This window comes from Passer domesticus, chromosome 25 (assembly GCF_036417665.1).
Source record: "Passer domesticus isolate bPasDom1 chromosome 25, bPasDom1.hap1, whole genome shotgun sequence".
Taxonomy (NCBI): Eukaryota; Metazoa; Chordata; class Aves; order Passeriformes; family Passeridae; genus Passer; species Passer domesticus.
The window spans coordinates 2,216,625-2,231,718 of record NC_087498.1 but is presented as its reverse complement, the minus strand read 5'-3'; the positions used below and the strand labels follow the sequence as shown (position 1 = coordinate 2,231,718).

Genomic DNA, 15,094 nt, shown 5'->3' with positions numbered 1-15,094 from the left:
CCACAGGTCTGGGCAATGTGGTGCTGCTGTAAGGCCTTAATGAGAGGGGAGAAAAAAGCAAATCCAGGTCTTTGGTTTTTGCCTGATGCAAACAATATCCAAGGGTCAGGCAAGGGCAAAACCCTTCCAACAGGGAGCAAAGTTAAGGAGTATTTCCAAACCTAACCCAATGTAACGCCCTGCATCCACCCCTTGTGTAACACCCTCTGGCTTTAAGTGTCTTATACAAGTCTTTACTCACTCAGTACTGAGCTGTGCCTAAGCTGGGATTGATGGAGAATCCAATTTAGGAAAACACCCTTTGATGAAGGAAGGATGAAGCGAAGAGGAATTTTTGCACGGACGTTCCCAAGTGTGACGGGCACAATAACACCAGGACCCTCTCTGGGAGGGCTCCTGGGGCACTGCAGACCTGTTGGCACGAGAGGCGAGCCCTGATTCAGCCCTGAGCATCCGAGCTGGCTGTGGTTGAGGATTATAAGAGCTGTTTTGATCAGGGGAAAATTTCTGTTTTTAGCACAGGCAGCAATTAAAATAGCTCGCGAATCTCAACGCCTCGGGGAGCTGTCATAAAAGAAGGCAGAAAATCCTTCTTCTGGACTCCTCTGCAGCTAGAGATGAGCCTGGAGGCAGCAGAGGAGAAGAGAGCCTGAGGTTCACCTGGTGGAAAAGGACACCCCCAAGAGCTCGAGCCAGATCCGCTGCTGTGATCCCGAGATGACTGTGGAGGATCTCCGGGCTTCCAGCACCCCTTTCTCGCTCTCCTTTTCGGGCAGTGGCTTCCTGGCCCTGTACCAGGTTGGGGTGGTGCAGTCCCTGCTGGAGTTGGCTCCCGAGCTCCTCAAGTCTGCCTGCAAGGTCTACGGCTCCTCGGCCGGGTCGCTCATCGCTGCCGCTGTCGTGTGCGGCGTCGGCCTCGGTAAGAAAACCCCGGCCCCGAGTCCTTCCAGGAGCTCTTCTGCTCCATAAACCCTGGGGGGATGCCTCGGGGTGCTGGGGGGTGGTGGGGCTGGTGGAATTCTCCTCGCTCACCAGGCATTACAGAAACCCAAGGTGTCGCCACCTTGGCAGCTAGCACAGCGCAGTTCTGGGAGGTGAAAAAGCCGGTTCTGACAGCCCGAGTGTTCCCTGGCTCAGTGGGCAGAAATTACAGGGGGAAATCTGGATGTGCCTGTCATTCCAAATTCCATATTCCACTGGCTCCTCTTCCTGCTCCTGCTGGAGGAGCAGATCTCCTGCCCTTCTGCTCTGGGGGTGCTGAGGTGTGTCCCAAAGCCAGTCTGTGCAGTCCCAGGGGCTGGATTTACCCATGTAAACCCTCTTTTCCCTATGGATCAGGTTTCTTGGGATGTGTGGCTATGAAGGGACACGAGTGGCTGTCACACAGGTATCTATAGAGCTGACAGCCTTGTTTGCTGATCCCCCTCAGCCTTCCCAGGACAAGGGATTCCCAACTCCAGGTGAACCTTTCCCCGGTGCTCCAGCAGGATATTCCTGGAAGAACAGCAGTCTGCTCCAGACCAGGGCTGGATTTTCTCCTATTTCTGCTAAAGGGGTTTTCCTCTGACCCTCTTTCAACCATGTGGAAACAGGCTCCTCTCGCAACAAGATGTGTAGAATTAATTCACAGTAGTTAATCCACTTTTAATAATCACATCCTCCCATATTTCCAATTAGTGCCCATGTGTAAACAAGTGCCCACAAGACTTAAGGCTCTAAAGCCTGATCCAAGTTCTGCTTCAAGCAATGGGGACATTTAGGAGGAGCAGAAGGTTTTGGGGACCAAACAATGATGGAGGAATCTGGGAGGGAACATATGGCTCCTGAAACCTCTGGTGGATGCTGAAACTGTTCTTCTGCAGCTAAAAATAATTCAAAACATTGGCAAATGTGTTTAGATAAGGCAGAAAGGAACATTTCTACCCACATGGGGATGAACTCCTCCACAAATAAGCAAGGGCCCCAAACTTTCTGGTTCCTCCTGCTAGCTGTAATGGATGGAGCTGGGGCTGTCCAGCAGTAAAAATACATTCAGCAACTGCTCTTGCCAGTGGCACCAGTCCTGAACTGGATCTGAACTGGAATCTGCTTCCCTGGAGGTGGAAATCACCATCCACTTAGAGGGGCTGAGATGATCTTGTGCCCAAAATGTCTTCCCCAGAGGAACAAAAGACACTTTGGATAGTGATGACTCTGGTCAGGTTTCTAACAAGGACAATGCATGTGGCACAAGCTCTGTCACATTCATACTGGGGATGACTGGGTCAGAACGAAGGTGAAAGGTGTGTTTGGTGGCTCACGGGTGGCTGCAGTCAGGTGTCTGTCCCCTGCCCTGGGCTGTCTGAGGAGCTCTGAGCTCCCAGAGCCAGGCTGTCCTCTGTGACCCCACCAGTCACCTCGTGGGGACATGCTTGCCACCAGGCTGGTGCAGGCAGGGACAGTCACATTGCTGCCAGGCTCATCCTTCACTCGCTCCGCAAAGCTGGGCTCGGCTCTCACCTCTTACCCGGCAGCTTGTGGGCAGTTTTTCCATGTTTTCCCCCATTTCCAGGACACAGAGCAGCCAGACAGGGACCTGGGATGCCCCTCCTCCCTGGAGGTCAGGCTCTTTCAGCATCCCCTCTGTGCAAACCCGCCCCGTGTTAATCGTTGCCCCGTGTGGCCTCAGCATCTGCTCAAGCACACATGACCCCTCTTAACGCCTGTGTTGCTCCAGTTGCCTTCAGGACACTGCACTTAATCCGTCTGTCCGTCCACACAATCCCACGAGACCGCACGGAAACCTCTGCCCCTGCAAGGCCTTGGTGCTGAGCCAGGCCCGTGGTCCCGTGCTGCTGCAGGGTCCCAGGGAGCCCACAGGAGCCCTGGGAGCAAGGACAGCTCTTTGCAGCTTTGGTGCTGGACAAATTTCACTGCAAGGGTTTCACTCACCCCAGGTGAGTTTTCCATGTCAGCAAAGGCACCAAATTCCCTCTATGGGATCAGGCTGCCTGCAGATTTTGCTGCACTCCTCTTCCTCCCCATCACTATGAAACCTTTAAAACCTGGAGTCTCCTGAGCCCTCGGCCGGGGCTCCAGGGCTCTGCTCCTTTAACCCAGCTCCTGGCATGTGCTGACACATGTCATGGCTCTTAACACCTGCCTGGAGCTCAGGTGAGCCAGGAATGCCAGCAATGTGGAGCCAGGACACCTGGCAGAGACACCTTCACTCCCCTGGGCAGAGCTGGTGCCCCTCATCCTCACATAGGAGCCAGTCCAGCTCCCTGTAAAGCCTGGGGCTGCCCACGTGGAAAACTGGAGGTGGAAGACAGGAATGTGTCATGCAAGTCACGTTGTCAAGGATAACTCAGTGTCCCCCTTCCTGGGGCTCTCTGGAACCTTTCCCTAATCCCGACCAGGAACATCTTGAGGCCCCATCCCTGGTGCAGGTGGGGATTTCACCACTGGGGTCACATAAAGACATGATGTCCTTTGAGGACATTATGGGGGTCATGCCCCCCTTTCTGCCCTGCCTCAGTGTCCCCCACTGTAGCAGCAGTATCATCCCAGGGTAACACAGAGGGGCTGCAAGAAGCTTTATTTGTGAGGAGTGTTAAAAATAAGATTTAAAATATAACTGTCAGTGCAGCAGGCATATTGACTTTCTCTCCATCTTTCCCTTGCCTCTTTCAGATGACCTAAAGGAGTTTTTCTTTGCACTGGCAACAGAAGTCAGGAAAACCATCCTGGGCCCCCTGTCTCCCAAGTGCAGCTTGCTGGCCAATCTGAAGACGGTCCTGCAGCGGATGCTGCCCGAGGATTCCTACCTGCTGGCCTCGGGGCGGCTGCACATCTCACTGACACGCGTGGTGGACGGCCAGAACGTCATGGCCTCGGAGTTCAGCTCCAAGGAGGAGCTCATTCAGGTGCAGAGACCTTCCTCTGGTGCCATGGGTGTGGACGTGACAGCCTGGTCAGAGAGTGAGAATACTAGATGAGTTTTCCTAGAGTCAGCCTGGGAGACTTTAGGGAGTTGGAGATAAACAATGATAGCCAATTATTAAAAAAAAAAACTGCAGGTGTTGTTTTACTAATGTCTGTTTTCTTGTTATTCTCATAAGATTGTTTATAAATGGGCATCTTGTTAATTAGCCAGTCAGGAGAAATGTATTGATTAAATGACCAATAGGTCCACCTGTATCGATCAGTGTATAAAAGCAGTTCCAAGTAATGACACATGTTTATGGCACTCAGCCTTCTGACTGTCTCTTTGTCATTTCCTACTAAACAGCGACATGGGGAAGGTCTCCACTGTCTGCCTGGGATGGACATACCCAAGTGCTGCTGGCTTTAACTGCACTTTTTCTACCTGAGATGGGGAGAGAGTCAGGAGGCTCTGACAGAGCCATGATCCCACCCCAATGGGCTGCATGAGCCTGAGCGTGGGGAGGAAGGTTTGAGTTCCAGGATCAGATGGAACAAATCATGCTAAAAAAAGCAGCAGGTTTGTTTCCAGCCTGATAGAGCTGATGTTGGGGCTCTAATAGTGACTTTGCAAAAGCCCTGTCAGTGCTGGTGTGACCTCTCAGCTCTCCCTACAGGTCTCTCCTCAGCCATCTGGCAATGGTTTTCTTGTTGCCTCAGCATTTTCCTGGGAGGAAAGAGCTGGAAAAAGCTGCTGCTGAATGACAAGCAGCTCATTAACCAGTAAATTATCTGCTGGGGAGAGAATACCAGGGTAAAATCCTAACAGAGCTGACCCTGAGGTCCTGGGTCCCTTGTCCCAGGGAGACAGCAGAAGATGGCAGCTCCACAGAGGTGTTGGAGTTCACTCCATGGTGCCTCCTCTAGGTAGCCCAGGAGCCTGGGGTGCTCATTCCCAGCTGATGACATTGGTGGGAAGTGGTTGCAAATGCCCCAGCAGTGGCTTCACCACTGACAAATCCCAGCAGGGTGAGGATACCTTGTGAAGGTGTCTTGGTTTTGTCCAAAAACCTGCATAGATGGAAATTGGCCCCAAAGCTTCAGCTTGCCACCATCAAAGGACAGTGTTGGACACAGACGTCCCAACTGTGTCCAACTGTGTCCAGTTGGCACGTCTGTGCCAACTATTCATTATAACTATTCATTACAACTATTCATTCTGGCAGCTATAAAATGTAAAAATGCAGTGTTGCTCCCTGCTCCAGAGAAGTGTTTCCACTTCAGTGAAATCAGATGTTTTCCCTTTCTTGAAGCCTTTCTTGCCACAGTCCCCAGCAAAGTCCAGGTGGCACCAACAGCCTGGTTCCAGACTTTGTCAAGGCTGGATTTTCAGGCACCACATCAGCAGCTTTTGTCCAGAAGAACTTTGACAGGAACACTGACTTCTGCAATCCCTCTCCTCCCCAGGCTCTCCTCTGCAGCTGCTTTCTTCCAATTTACTGTGGATTCATCCCTCCATCCTACAGAGGAGTGGTGAGTGATATTTCCACTAAAACACACACTCCCAGCAGGGTGTTCTTGGTTTGAGCTTTACACTCCTCAGTAAAGGAGGAATGCATAGACCAGGGAGGGATAAGTGTGTCCAGGCTTTTGCTTTAGTTGATGGAGGATGATAAAGCCCATCAGCTTATTCTTCGCCACATCCTAAGATGACAGCTGGGTGGAATTGCCATCTGGAGAGCCCTCTCCTGCTTTGCCCATGGACAGAGTGTGGATGACCTTACAGATGTCTGAGTGAGATAAGAGGACGCCCACAGTGGGACCTTGAGACACAATCCAGTTATCCAGGGCAGGGCCTGGCTGCACTGCAGCTTCATCCCTCGGCTCAGGTGCTGACTTGCACAGCTAAGATATCGAGAGTTCGTGGGAGGATCCTCCCCCAGCCCTGAGCATTTCCATACTCTGCTTGTCTGAGGGAGGGGAAGGAGGAGCTCGGCAGTGTTTTCCATTGGCAGTGTTTTCCAGGGGCAGTGTTCTCCATTGACAGTGTTTTAGAGTGGCAGTGTTTTCCAGTGGCAGTGTTCTCCATTGGCAGTGTTTTCCAGTGGCAGTGTTTTCCATTTTGCAGTGTTTTCCAGTGGCAGTGTTTTCCAGGGACAGTGTTTTCCATTGGCAGTGTTTTCCAGTGGCAGTGTTTTCCATTGGCAGTGTTTTCCAGGGGCAGTGGTTTCCATTGGCAGTGTTTTCCATTGGCAGTGGTTTCCATTGGCAGTGTTTTCCATTGGCAGTGTTTTCCAGTGGCAGTGTTTTCCATTGGCAGTGTTTTCCATTGGCAGTGTTTTCCAGTGGCAGTGTTTTCCAGTGGCAGTGTTCTCCATTGGCAGTGTTCTCCATTGGCAGTGGTTTCCATTGGCAGTGTTTTCCATTGGCAGTGTTTTCCATTTGGCAGTGTTTTCCATTGGCAGTGGTTTCCAGTGGCAGTGTTTTCCATTGGCAGTGTTTTCCTGTGGCAGTGTTTTCCAGTGGCAGTGGTTTCCAGTGGCAGTGTTCTCCATTGGCAGTGTTTTCCAGTGGCAGTGTTTTCCATTGGCAGTGGTTTCCATTGGCAGTGGTTTCCATTGGCAGTGGTTTCCATTGGCAGTGTTTTCCAGCTGTAGTGTTTTCCAGTGGCAGTGGTTTCCATTGGCAGTGTTTTCCAGTGGCAGTGTTTTCCATTTGGCAGTGTTTTCCAGTGGCAGTGTTTTCCTGTGGCAGTGTTTTCCATTGGCAGTGGTTTTCATTGGCAGTGTTTTCCAGTGGCAATGTTTTCCTGTGGCAGTGGTTCCCTGTGGCAGTGTTTTCCATTGGCAGTGTTTTCCTGTGGCAGTGTTTTCCAGTGGCAGTGTTTTCCAGTGGCAGTGGTTTCCATTGGCAGTGGTTTCCATTGGCAGTATTTTCCAGTGGCAGTGGTTTCCAGTGGCAGTGTTTTCCAGTGGCAGTGTTTTCCAGTGGCAGTGTTTTCCATTGGCAGTATTTTCCATTGGCAGTGGTTTCCATTAGCAGTGTTTTCCATTGGCAGTGTTTTCCAGGGGCAGTGGTTTCCATTGGCAGTGTTTTCCAGTGGCAGTGGTTTCCATTGGCAGTGTTTTCCAGTGGCAGTGTTTTCCATTGGCAGTGTTTTCCTGTGGCAGTGTTTTCCACTGGCAGTGTTTTCCAGTGGCAGTGTTTTCCAGTGGCAGTGTTTTCCACTGGCAGTGTTTTCCAGTGGCAGTGTTTTCCAGTGGCAGTGGTTTCCATTGGCAGTGGTTTCCATTGGCAGTATTTTCCATTGGCAGTGGTTTCCATTGGCAGTGGTTTCCATTGGCAGTGTTTTCCATTGGCAGTGTTTTCCAGTGGCAGTGTTTTCCAGGGGCAGTGGTTTCCATTGGCAGTGTTTTCCAGTGGCAGTGGTCTCCATTGGCAGTGTTTTCCATTTGGCAGTGGTTTCCAGTGGCAGTGTTTTCCTGTGGCAGTGTTTTCCATTGGCAGTGTTCTCCATTGGCAGTGTTTTCCAGTGGCAGTGTTTTCCATTGGCAGTGTTTTCCTGTGGCAGTGTTTTCCATTGGCAGTGTTTTCCAGTGGCAGTGTTTTCCAGTGGCAGTGTTTTCCAGTGGCAGTGGTTTCCATTGACAGTGTTTTCCAGTGGCAGTGTTTTCCAGTGGCAGTGTTTTCCAGTGGCAGTGTTTTCCTGTGGCAGTGGTTTCCATTGGCAGTGGTTTCCTGTGGCAGTGTTTTCCTGTGGCAGTGGTTTCCATTGGCAGTGTTTTCCAGTGGCAGTGTTTTCCAGGGACAGTGTTTTCCAGTGGCAGTGGTTTCCATTGGCAGTATTTTCCATTGGCAGTGGTTTCCAGTGGCAGTGTTTTCCATTGGCAGTGTTTTCAAGTGGCAGTGTTTTCCGTTGGCAGTGGTTTCCATTGGCAGTGGTTTCCATTGGCAGTGTTTTCCATTGGCAGTGGTTTCCATTGGCAGTGTTTTCCATTGGCAGTGGTTTCCATTGGCAGTGGTTTCCATTGGCAGTGTTTTGCAGTGGCAGTGTTTTCCATTGGCAGTGGTTTCCAGGGGCAGTGGTTTCCATTGGCAGTGGTTTCCATTGGCAGTGTTTTCCATTGGCAGTGGTTTCCATTGGCAGTGGTTTCCATTGGCAGTGTTTTCCTGTGGCAGTGTTTTCCAGTGGCAGTGTTTTCCATTGGCAGTGTTTTCCATTGGCAGTGGTTTCCAGTGGCAGTGGTTTCCATTGACAGTGTTTTCCAGTGGCAGTGTTTTGCATTGGCAGTGTTTTCCAGTGGCAGTGGTTTCCATTGGCAGTGGTTTCCATTGGCAGTGTTTTCCTGTGGCAGTGTTTTCCTGTGGCAGTGTTTTCCATTGGCAGTGGTTTCCAGTGGCAGTGTTTTCCTGTGGCAGTGTTTTCCATTGGCAGTGGTTTCCAGTGGCAGTGTTTTCCATTGGCAGTGTTTTCCAGTGGCAGTGTTTTCCATTGGCAGTGGTTTCCAGGGGCAGTGGTTTCCATTGGCAGTGGTTTCCATTGGCAGTGGTTTCCATTGGCAGTGTTTTCCAGTGGCAGTGTTTTCCTGTGGCAGTGTTTTCCATTGGCAGTGTTTTCCATTGGCAGTGGTTTCCATTGGCAGTGGTTTCCATTGGCAGTGGTTTCCATTGACAGTGTTTTCCAGTGGCAGTGTTTTCCATTGGCAGTGTTTTCCAGTGGCAGTGTTTTCCTGTGGCAGTGGTTTCCATTGGCAGTGTTTTCCTGTGGCAGTGTTTTCCTGTGGCAGTGTTTTCCATTGGCAGTGGTTTCCAGTGGCAGTGTTTTCCTGTGGCAGTGTTTTCCATTGGCAGTGGTTTCCAGTGGCAGTGTTTTCCAGTGGCAGTGTTTTCCAGTGGCAGTGTTTTCCATTGGCAGTGTTTTCCAGTGGCAGTGTTTTCCATTGGCAGTGTTTTCCATTGGCAGTGGTTTCCATTGGCAGTGTTTTCCAGTGGCAGTGGTTTCCATTGGCAGTGTTTTGCAGTGGCAGTGGTTTCCATTGGCAGTGTTTTGCAGTGGCAGTGTTTTCCAGTGGCAGTGTTTTCCTGTGGCAGTGTTTTCCAGTGGCAGTGTTTTCCAGTGGCAGTGGTTTCCATTGGCAGTGTTTTCCTGTGGCAGTGTTTTCCTGTGGCAGTGGTTTCCATTGGCAGTGTTTTCCAGTGGCAGTGTTTTCCATTGGCAGTGTTTTCCAGGGACAGTGTTTTCCAGTGGCAGTGGTTTCCATTGGCAGTATTTTCCATTGGCAGTGGTTTCCAGTGGCAGTGTTTTCCATTGGCAGTGTTTTCAAGTGGCAGTGTTTTCCATTGGCAGTGTTTTCCAGTGGCAGTGGTTTCCATTGGCAGTGGTTTCCATTGGCAGTGTTTTGCAGTGGCAGTGTTTTCCATTGGCAGTGGTTTCCAGGGGCAGTGGTTTCCATTGGCAGTGGTTTCCATTGGCAGTGGTTTCCATTGGCAGTGTTTTCCAGTGGCAGTGTTTTCCTGTGGCAGTGTTTTCCATTGGCAGTGGTTTCCATTGGCAGTGGTTTCCATTGGCAGTGGTTTCCATTGACAGTGTTTTCCAGTGGCAGTGTTTTCCATTGGCAGTGTTTTCCAGTGGCAGTGTTTTCCTGTGGCAGTGGTTTCCATTGGCAGTGTTTTCCTGTGGCAGTGTTTTCCTGTGGCAGTGTTTTCCATTGGCAGTGGTTTCCAGTGGCAGTGTTTTCCTGTGGCAGTGTTTTCCATTGGCAGTGGTTTCCAGTGGCAGTGTTTTCCAGTGGCAGTGTTTTCCAGTGGCAGTGTTTTCCATTGGCAGTGTTTTCCAGTGGCAGTGTTTTCCAGTGGCAGTGTTTTCCATTGGCAGTGTTTTCCATTGGCAGTGGTTTCCATTGGCAGTGGTTTCCATTGGCAGTGGTTTCCATTGGCAGTGTTTTGCAGTGGCAGTGTTTTCCATTGGCAGTGGTTTCCAGTGGCAGTGTTTTCCATTGGCAGTGTTTTCCATTGGCAGTGTTTTCCAGTGGCAGTGTTTTCCAGTGGCAGTGTTCTCCATTGGCAGTGTTTTCCAGTGGCAGTGTTTTCCATTGGCAGTGTTTTCCATTGGCAGTGGTTTCCATTGGCAGTGGTTTCCATTGGCAGTGTTTTGCAGTGGCAGTGTTTTCCATTGGCAGTGTTTTCCAGTGGCAGTGTTTTCCAGTGGCAGTGTTTTCCTGTGGCAGTGTTTTCCATTGGCAGTGGTTTCCAGTGGCAGTGTTTTCCAGTGGCAGTGTTTTCCAGTGGCAGTGTTTTCCATTGGCAGTGTTTTCCAGTGGCAGTGTTTTCCATTGGCAGTGTTTTCCAGTGGCAGTGGTTTCCATTGGCAGTGTTTTGCAGTGGCAGTGGTTTCCATTGGCAGTGGTTTCCATTGGCAGTGGTTTCCATTGGCAGTGTTTTCCAGTGGCAGTGTTTTCCATTGGCAGTGGTTTCCATTGGCAGTGGTTTCCATTGGCAGTGGTTTCCATTGGCAGTGTTTTGCAGTGGCAGTGTTTTCCATTGGCAGTGGTTTCCAGTGGCAGTGTTTTCCATTGGCAGTGTTTTCCTGTGGCAGTGTTTTCCATTGGCAGTGTTTTCCTGTGGCAGTGTTTTCCAGTGGCAGTGTTTTCCTGTGGCAGTGTTTTCCAGTGGCAGTGTTTTACAGTGTTTTCTGGCCAACCTGTGCAGGGCCTCACCATTCTCACAGGGAAGGATTTCTTCCCAGTATTCCATCTAACTCTAATGGAAGTGGGAAGCCATTGCCCACTTGTCCTGTGGCTCCATCCCTTCAACTCCCTGTCAGTCCATCTTCAACTCTCTTGGAGCCCCTTCAGGGTCTCTAAGGTCCCTGGAAATGTTCAAGGCCAGGTTGGACGTGGTTGGAGCAACCTTGGATAGTGGAAGGTGTCCCTGCCCATGGCAGGGGGTGGAATGGGATGAGCTTTAAGGTCCCTTCCAACCCAACCCATCCCCAGGTCTGTGATTGCTCTGTGAGCCCTCTCTCCCCTGTTATTTCATTTAATTCCATCAGTTGCAACTTCCAGAACCACTGAGGCGGGTGGTAAATCCAGATTTCTTTTGGAATAGAGCAATTGACATTTTCCTTGCCCAGTATGTAATCCCTCATGAATCTGCAGACCATTATTAAACATGGGGGCCCTACTGCTCAAGCTCAGGACTTGAAAGTTATAAAACCCTGTGCATTCGGTGATGTCTGAATTGGCTCTTGACTGCCAAAAATTGTTGTGCAAAGCTTTGTGAATGAAAATAATTATATTTCCATTTTAATAACTGCTGTGGATTACAGACCTGGTCAAGGAGCTGGCTGGGTGCCACAGGCAGGGCAGAGGAAGGAGCTGCCAAAGGGATAAAGAGCACAGGTGGGACAGAAGTGGGGAGGACAAGCTGGGATGGGCTCAGGACAGGAATGTCACCTGTGCAGCTGCTGGCTCCCAACTCAGTGACACCACAGAGGCCCCAAAGCAAACCCTGCCTGTGCTCCTCCCCCAGCGCTACGTGGACGGAGGGTTCACGGGCCTGCAGCCCGTGTCCAGCCTGGAGGAGCCCGTGATCACCGTGTCCCCGTTCACCGGCGAGCTGGACATCTGCCCCCGCGACTGCCCCGCCATCTTCTTCTGCTTCCAGATCTTCAATGGCAGCATCCAGATCTCCATAGAGAACCTCTGCAGGATCAGCTACGCTCTCTTTCCACCCAGCACCATGGTGAGCCCACCAGGACTTCTCCCAGCTTAGTTCTGGTTAAAAGAGTAATGCTGCTCCTGCCCTCTCAAGATTTAAGGTTCAGCTCAATCTCCACTGTTAATTAATGGGATTTCAAAGGGAGGGGAGAGCACCCACTGTTTTTGCAGTACATTTTGGGGAAGGGACACTGATGATGGGTGTCCAGCTTGGGATGGGGTCCACAACCTGCAAAGGACCAGAAAAAACCAGGTGATCTCTAAGGTCCCTTCCAACCCAAATCATTCTGTGTTTCTCTGACTGGTGCTATGGTGTTTGGAAACCAACCAGTGCTTGCTGCCTTCCCAAATGGGCCACCCCAGCCCTCCACAGTCAAACAGCTTTGGACAGATCCTGTAGGACTGGGGTCAGGGCTCTTTAATGACCTCGAGTGTTTCTCCTTGCAGGTCTTGAACGACATTTTCTCCCAGGGGTACCAGGACACTGCCCTTTTCCTGTACAGGAACAGTAAGTGCACCCCAGGACCCGAGGGGCACCTCGGTGTGACACAGACAAACATCATCCCCTTCTCTCCATGTCTCCCAGATGCCTTTGGCTTTAACTACTTCGATGGCAATTTCCGCTTCGGCAGCACCTGTGGGAAGAATGACTCTGGAAAATCCAATGGGACACACCCCGGCCTGTACAAAAGGGTCCCTCAGTGCCTGACCCCTTACTTCCTGCCAGGTAGAGGATTTGGGGTGCTCAGCTCAGCTTTAGGGCTGCTGCAGCCTTCAAGAGCAGCAGTGTTACATTTAAGACATTACTGAGTTATTTATTAAATATTTCTATTGCAAAGAGACTTTGTAAGAGTGGCTCCAGCTGGACGCTGGCCTGGGCTTCAGTACCTACCTGGGCAAGAGGAGTTATTGCATTTATTTCATAGTTTGTAATTACTGGTCTTTATTTCCTTCTGTGCTGTCATTCCTGCGTGCAGGCTTGTGGAAGAAGGAGCAGGTGAATGGACTGCAGGACCCACTGGCAAAGGTCCTGCTGCAGCCCTACAGGCTCCCAGCCTTGTTCAGGAAGGGGTAAGAGCATCCCAGCAGAGGCATTAGGGAATGACACACAAACCAGGGGCTGTGCCTTTAGCAGGGGCTGAAGGGACACATGGAGGGGTTTGGTGTTCTCTGAAGGCAAGATCCAAGGGATCCAAGCTGACAGGAATGCCACAGCATCTCTTGGTTATGGGAAAGATGATTACAGTGTGTATTTACCATGAACACCTCCCCTTTGCTGCCTTCGGCCATCACTAAACTCAGCCTGTGTACTTTGCTTTTGCAGGGTGAAGAAGGTGTGGGGGCTGCTGGAAGGTGTCAGGTCCCTGGTACAACGACTCCACAGGCTCCTCCAAACCTTGGTGCCTGGTTTGCCTAAGACAGCCGTGGACAGGAGGAGGTGAGGGGCTGGGGGGCTGCAGACACTCAGCATAAATAGAGCAGGGTGCAGAGCAGGCAAACTTTGGGAACCTCACCCATTGTGTCACTGATGGTGAGTGTGGCTAAAAACTCCAAATCTGGAGTAGCCCACATTAAAAGTAGCTAATTTTTTATCCCTGTGATATTATTTTGATATCTCAAAGAAGTTACAAACCAGCTTAGTGCTACCTCCCTACTGCAATCCATTTGTGTGCCAGGTATTAACTTGCTGGGCTCTGTCCTGTCAGGAGACCAGGCACATTCACCAAGATCTTGAGAGATGTTCTGGCACTAAGCTCTCAGGGATTTAAGGCATATACCCCCAAAATCTGCTTGCATGTTTCCTCCTGTGCAGCTGCCCAGGAGACTCAGAATGATTTTGCCCTGAGGCAGCTGCAAACTCCTCAGCTGTGAGAAAGCCTTTGGAGTCAAACATTCCTGGGGCTGCTCATCCCTGTCAGTACCTCCACCCTGCCTCAGCTCTCACCTTGCTCCCACAGGTAACAGGGATGGTCCCAGCGGTGCCCTGGGGGTCTGAAGCGCTGCCTCGGAATGTGGTGGGCAACACCAGCACACACCAGCATGGCTGCTGGCTCTCGAGGGAATTTTTGGGGAGTATTTTTTTCTTCAGAACCTGTCTGGTTCGGTCTGCAGTGCTGTCACTGCAGTGTCCCTGCTCTGGCCTCACCTGCTTTTCCATGAAGGCCGAGGCAAAGCTCTGGTGCTGCTCCTGGGACCCACCCCAGGCTGCAGGGGCCACGGGGCAGCTTCACCTGCAGACCTCAGAGCCCAGTCCTTTCCCTGCCTACTCCACCTCCTTCCCACCAGCAGCATCACTTCCCTGCTTTAATGCAGATTACAGGGTGGGCAGTTGCCAGAAAATGCCATGTTTTAAATGTTTTCCTCCCACTCAAAAACTTCAAGAGAGATTCCTCAGAGAGATAGAGAAGACTTAGGAAGCATCATACTGGGCAGGAACTAATTTTTCTACAGTTCCCTGATGGTTTTTTTAAAACAATTATTAATCCTGGAGCTTCACACCTGCCCATAGCCCTGCTTCTCCTGCCTGTGGAGGTAGGAGTGCATTTGGATTCCCCTGGAACTTGCAGCTGTGCAGAAGGATGGAGAAACTTAAAGATTAACTTCCCCCTACTTCTGAGTCCTGCAGGCTGCATCTCCTGACATTTCACAAATATGTGAGTTCTTCTCATGCAATTGTCTGTAACTCAACGGCCACAAACAGAGTGTGGCCCAGGCAAACACACCCTGTGTCACTGGTCTGCACACAGAATTAATTGGCAGCACTCTAAATTATCCCAAAACTGTGCTGCATAGCAGAAGCTGTGGATTGGTTTTGCCCCAGTGTGTCTCCCCTGTTTGTTGGCTCCTGACAGGCAACAAATGCAAATGGATCCCAACAGCAGCAGCTGTTTATTAGAGGAAATGGCCTGCTCAATTGGACAAAGGGAAATCAACAGAGGGAATTTTCATCCAAAGGGCCGTGGAGATTGCAGGAACGAATGTGGGGAGTAGCTGAAGGCAGCTTTGATGTAACCAGACTCAAAGTTAACTAGGAGTGCTCTGTGAAAGAACAATATTCTATGCTATCCATCTTCGGTTAAAATCAGGACCTGGGAATACCTTCACTGGAAGGAGCTTGATAAAAGAAACCTGGATGCTTATTTCATAGATCGGAAAAGGTTTGGGATAAAAGGGACTTTACGATCACCGAGTTCCACCCCCTGCCATGGAAGGGACACCTTCGCTATCCCAGGTTACTCCAAGCTCTGTCCAGCCTGGCCTTGGACACTTCCAGAGATCCAGGGACAGCCACAGCTGCTCTGAGCACCCTGTGCCAGGGCCTGCCCACCCTCACAGGGAAGAATTCCTTGCCAACGTCCCATCTATCCCTGCCCTCTGGCAGTGGGCAGCCACTGACCCTTGTCCTGTCCCTGCAGTTCCTGATGAGGGTCCCTCTCCAGCTTCCCTGTAGCCCCTTCAGCTCCTTGAAGGGG

General features: G+C 50.8%; 1 protein-coding gene across 1 annotated transcript; it reads left to right on the top strand.

Moving 5' to 3' along the window:
- Window positions 1–575: 575 nt before the first annotated feature.
- PNPLA1 (patatin like phospholipase domain containing 1) lies at window positions 576–13,716 on the top strand. Its single transcript, XM_064399076.1, has 9 exons — window positions 576–919; window positions 3,673–3,905; window positions 5,371–5,436; window positions 11,434–11,646; window positions 12,069–12,129; window positions 12,208–12,348; window positions 12,599–12,692; window positions 12,946–13,059; window positions 13,580–13,716. Exons 1-9 carry the CDS (start codon window positions 718–720, stop codon window positions 13,581–13,583), a joined length of 1,128 nt encoding a protein of 375 aa, XP_064255146.1. The 5' UTR covers window positions 576–717; the 3' UTR covers window positions 13,584–13,716.
- The last annotated feature ends 1,378 nt before the right edge of the window (window positions 13,717–15,094 follow it).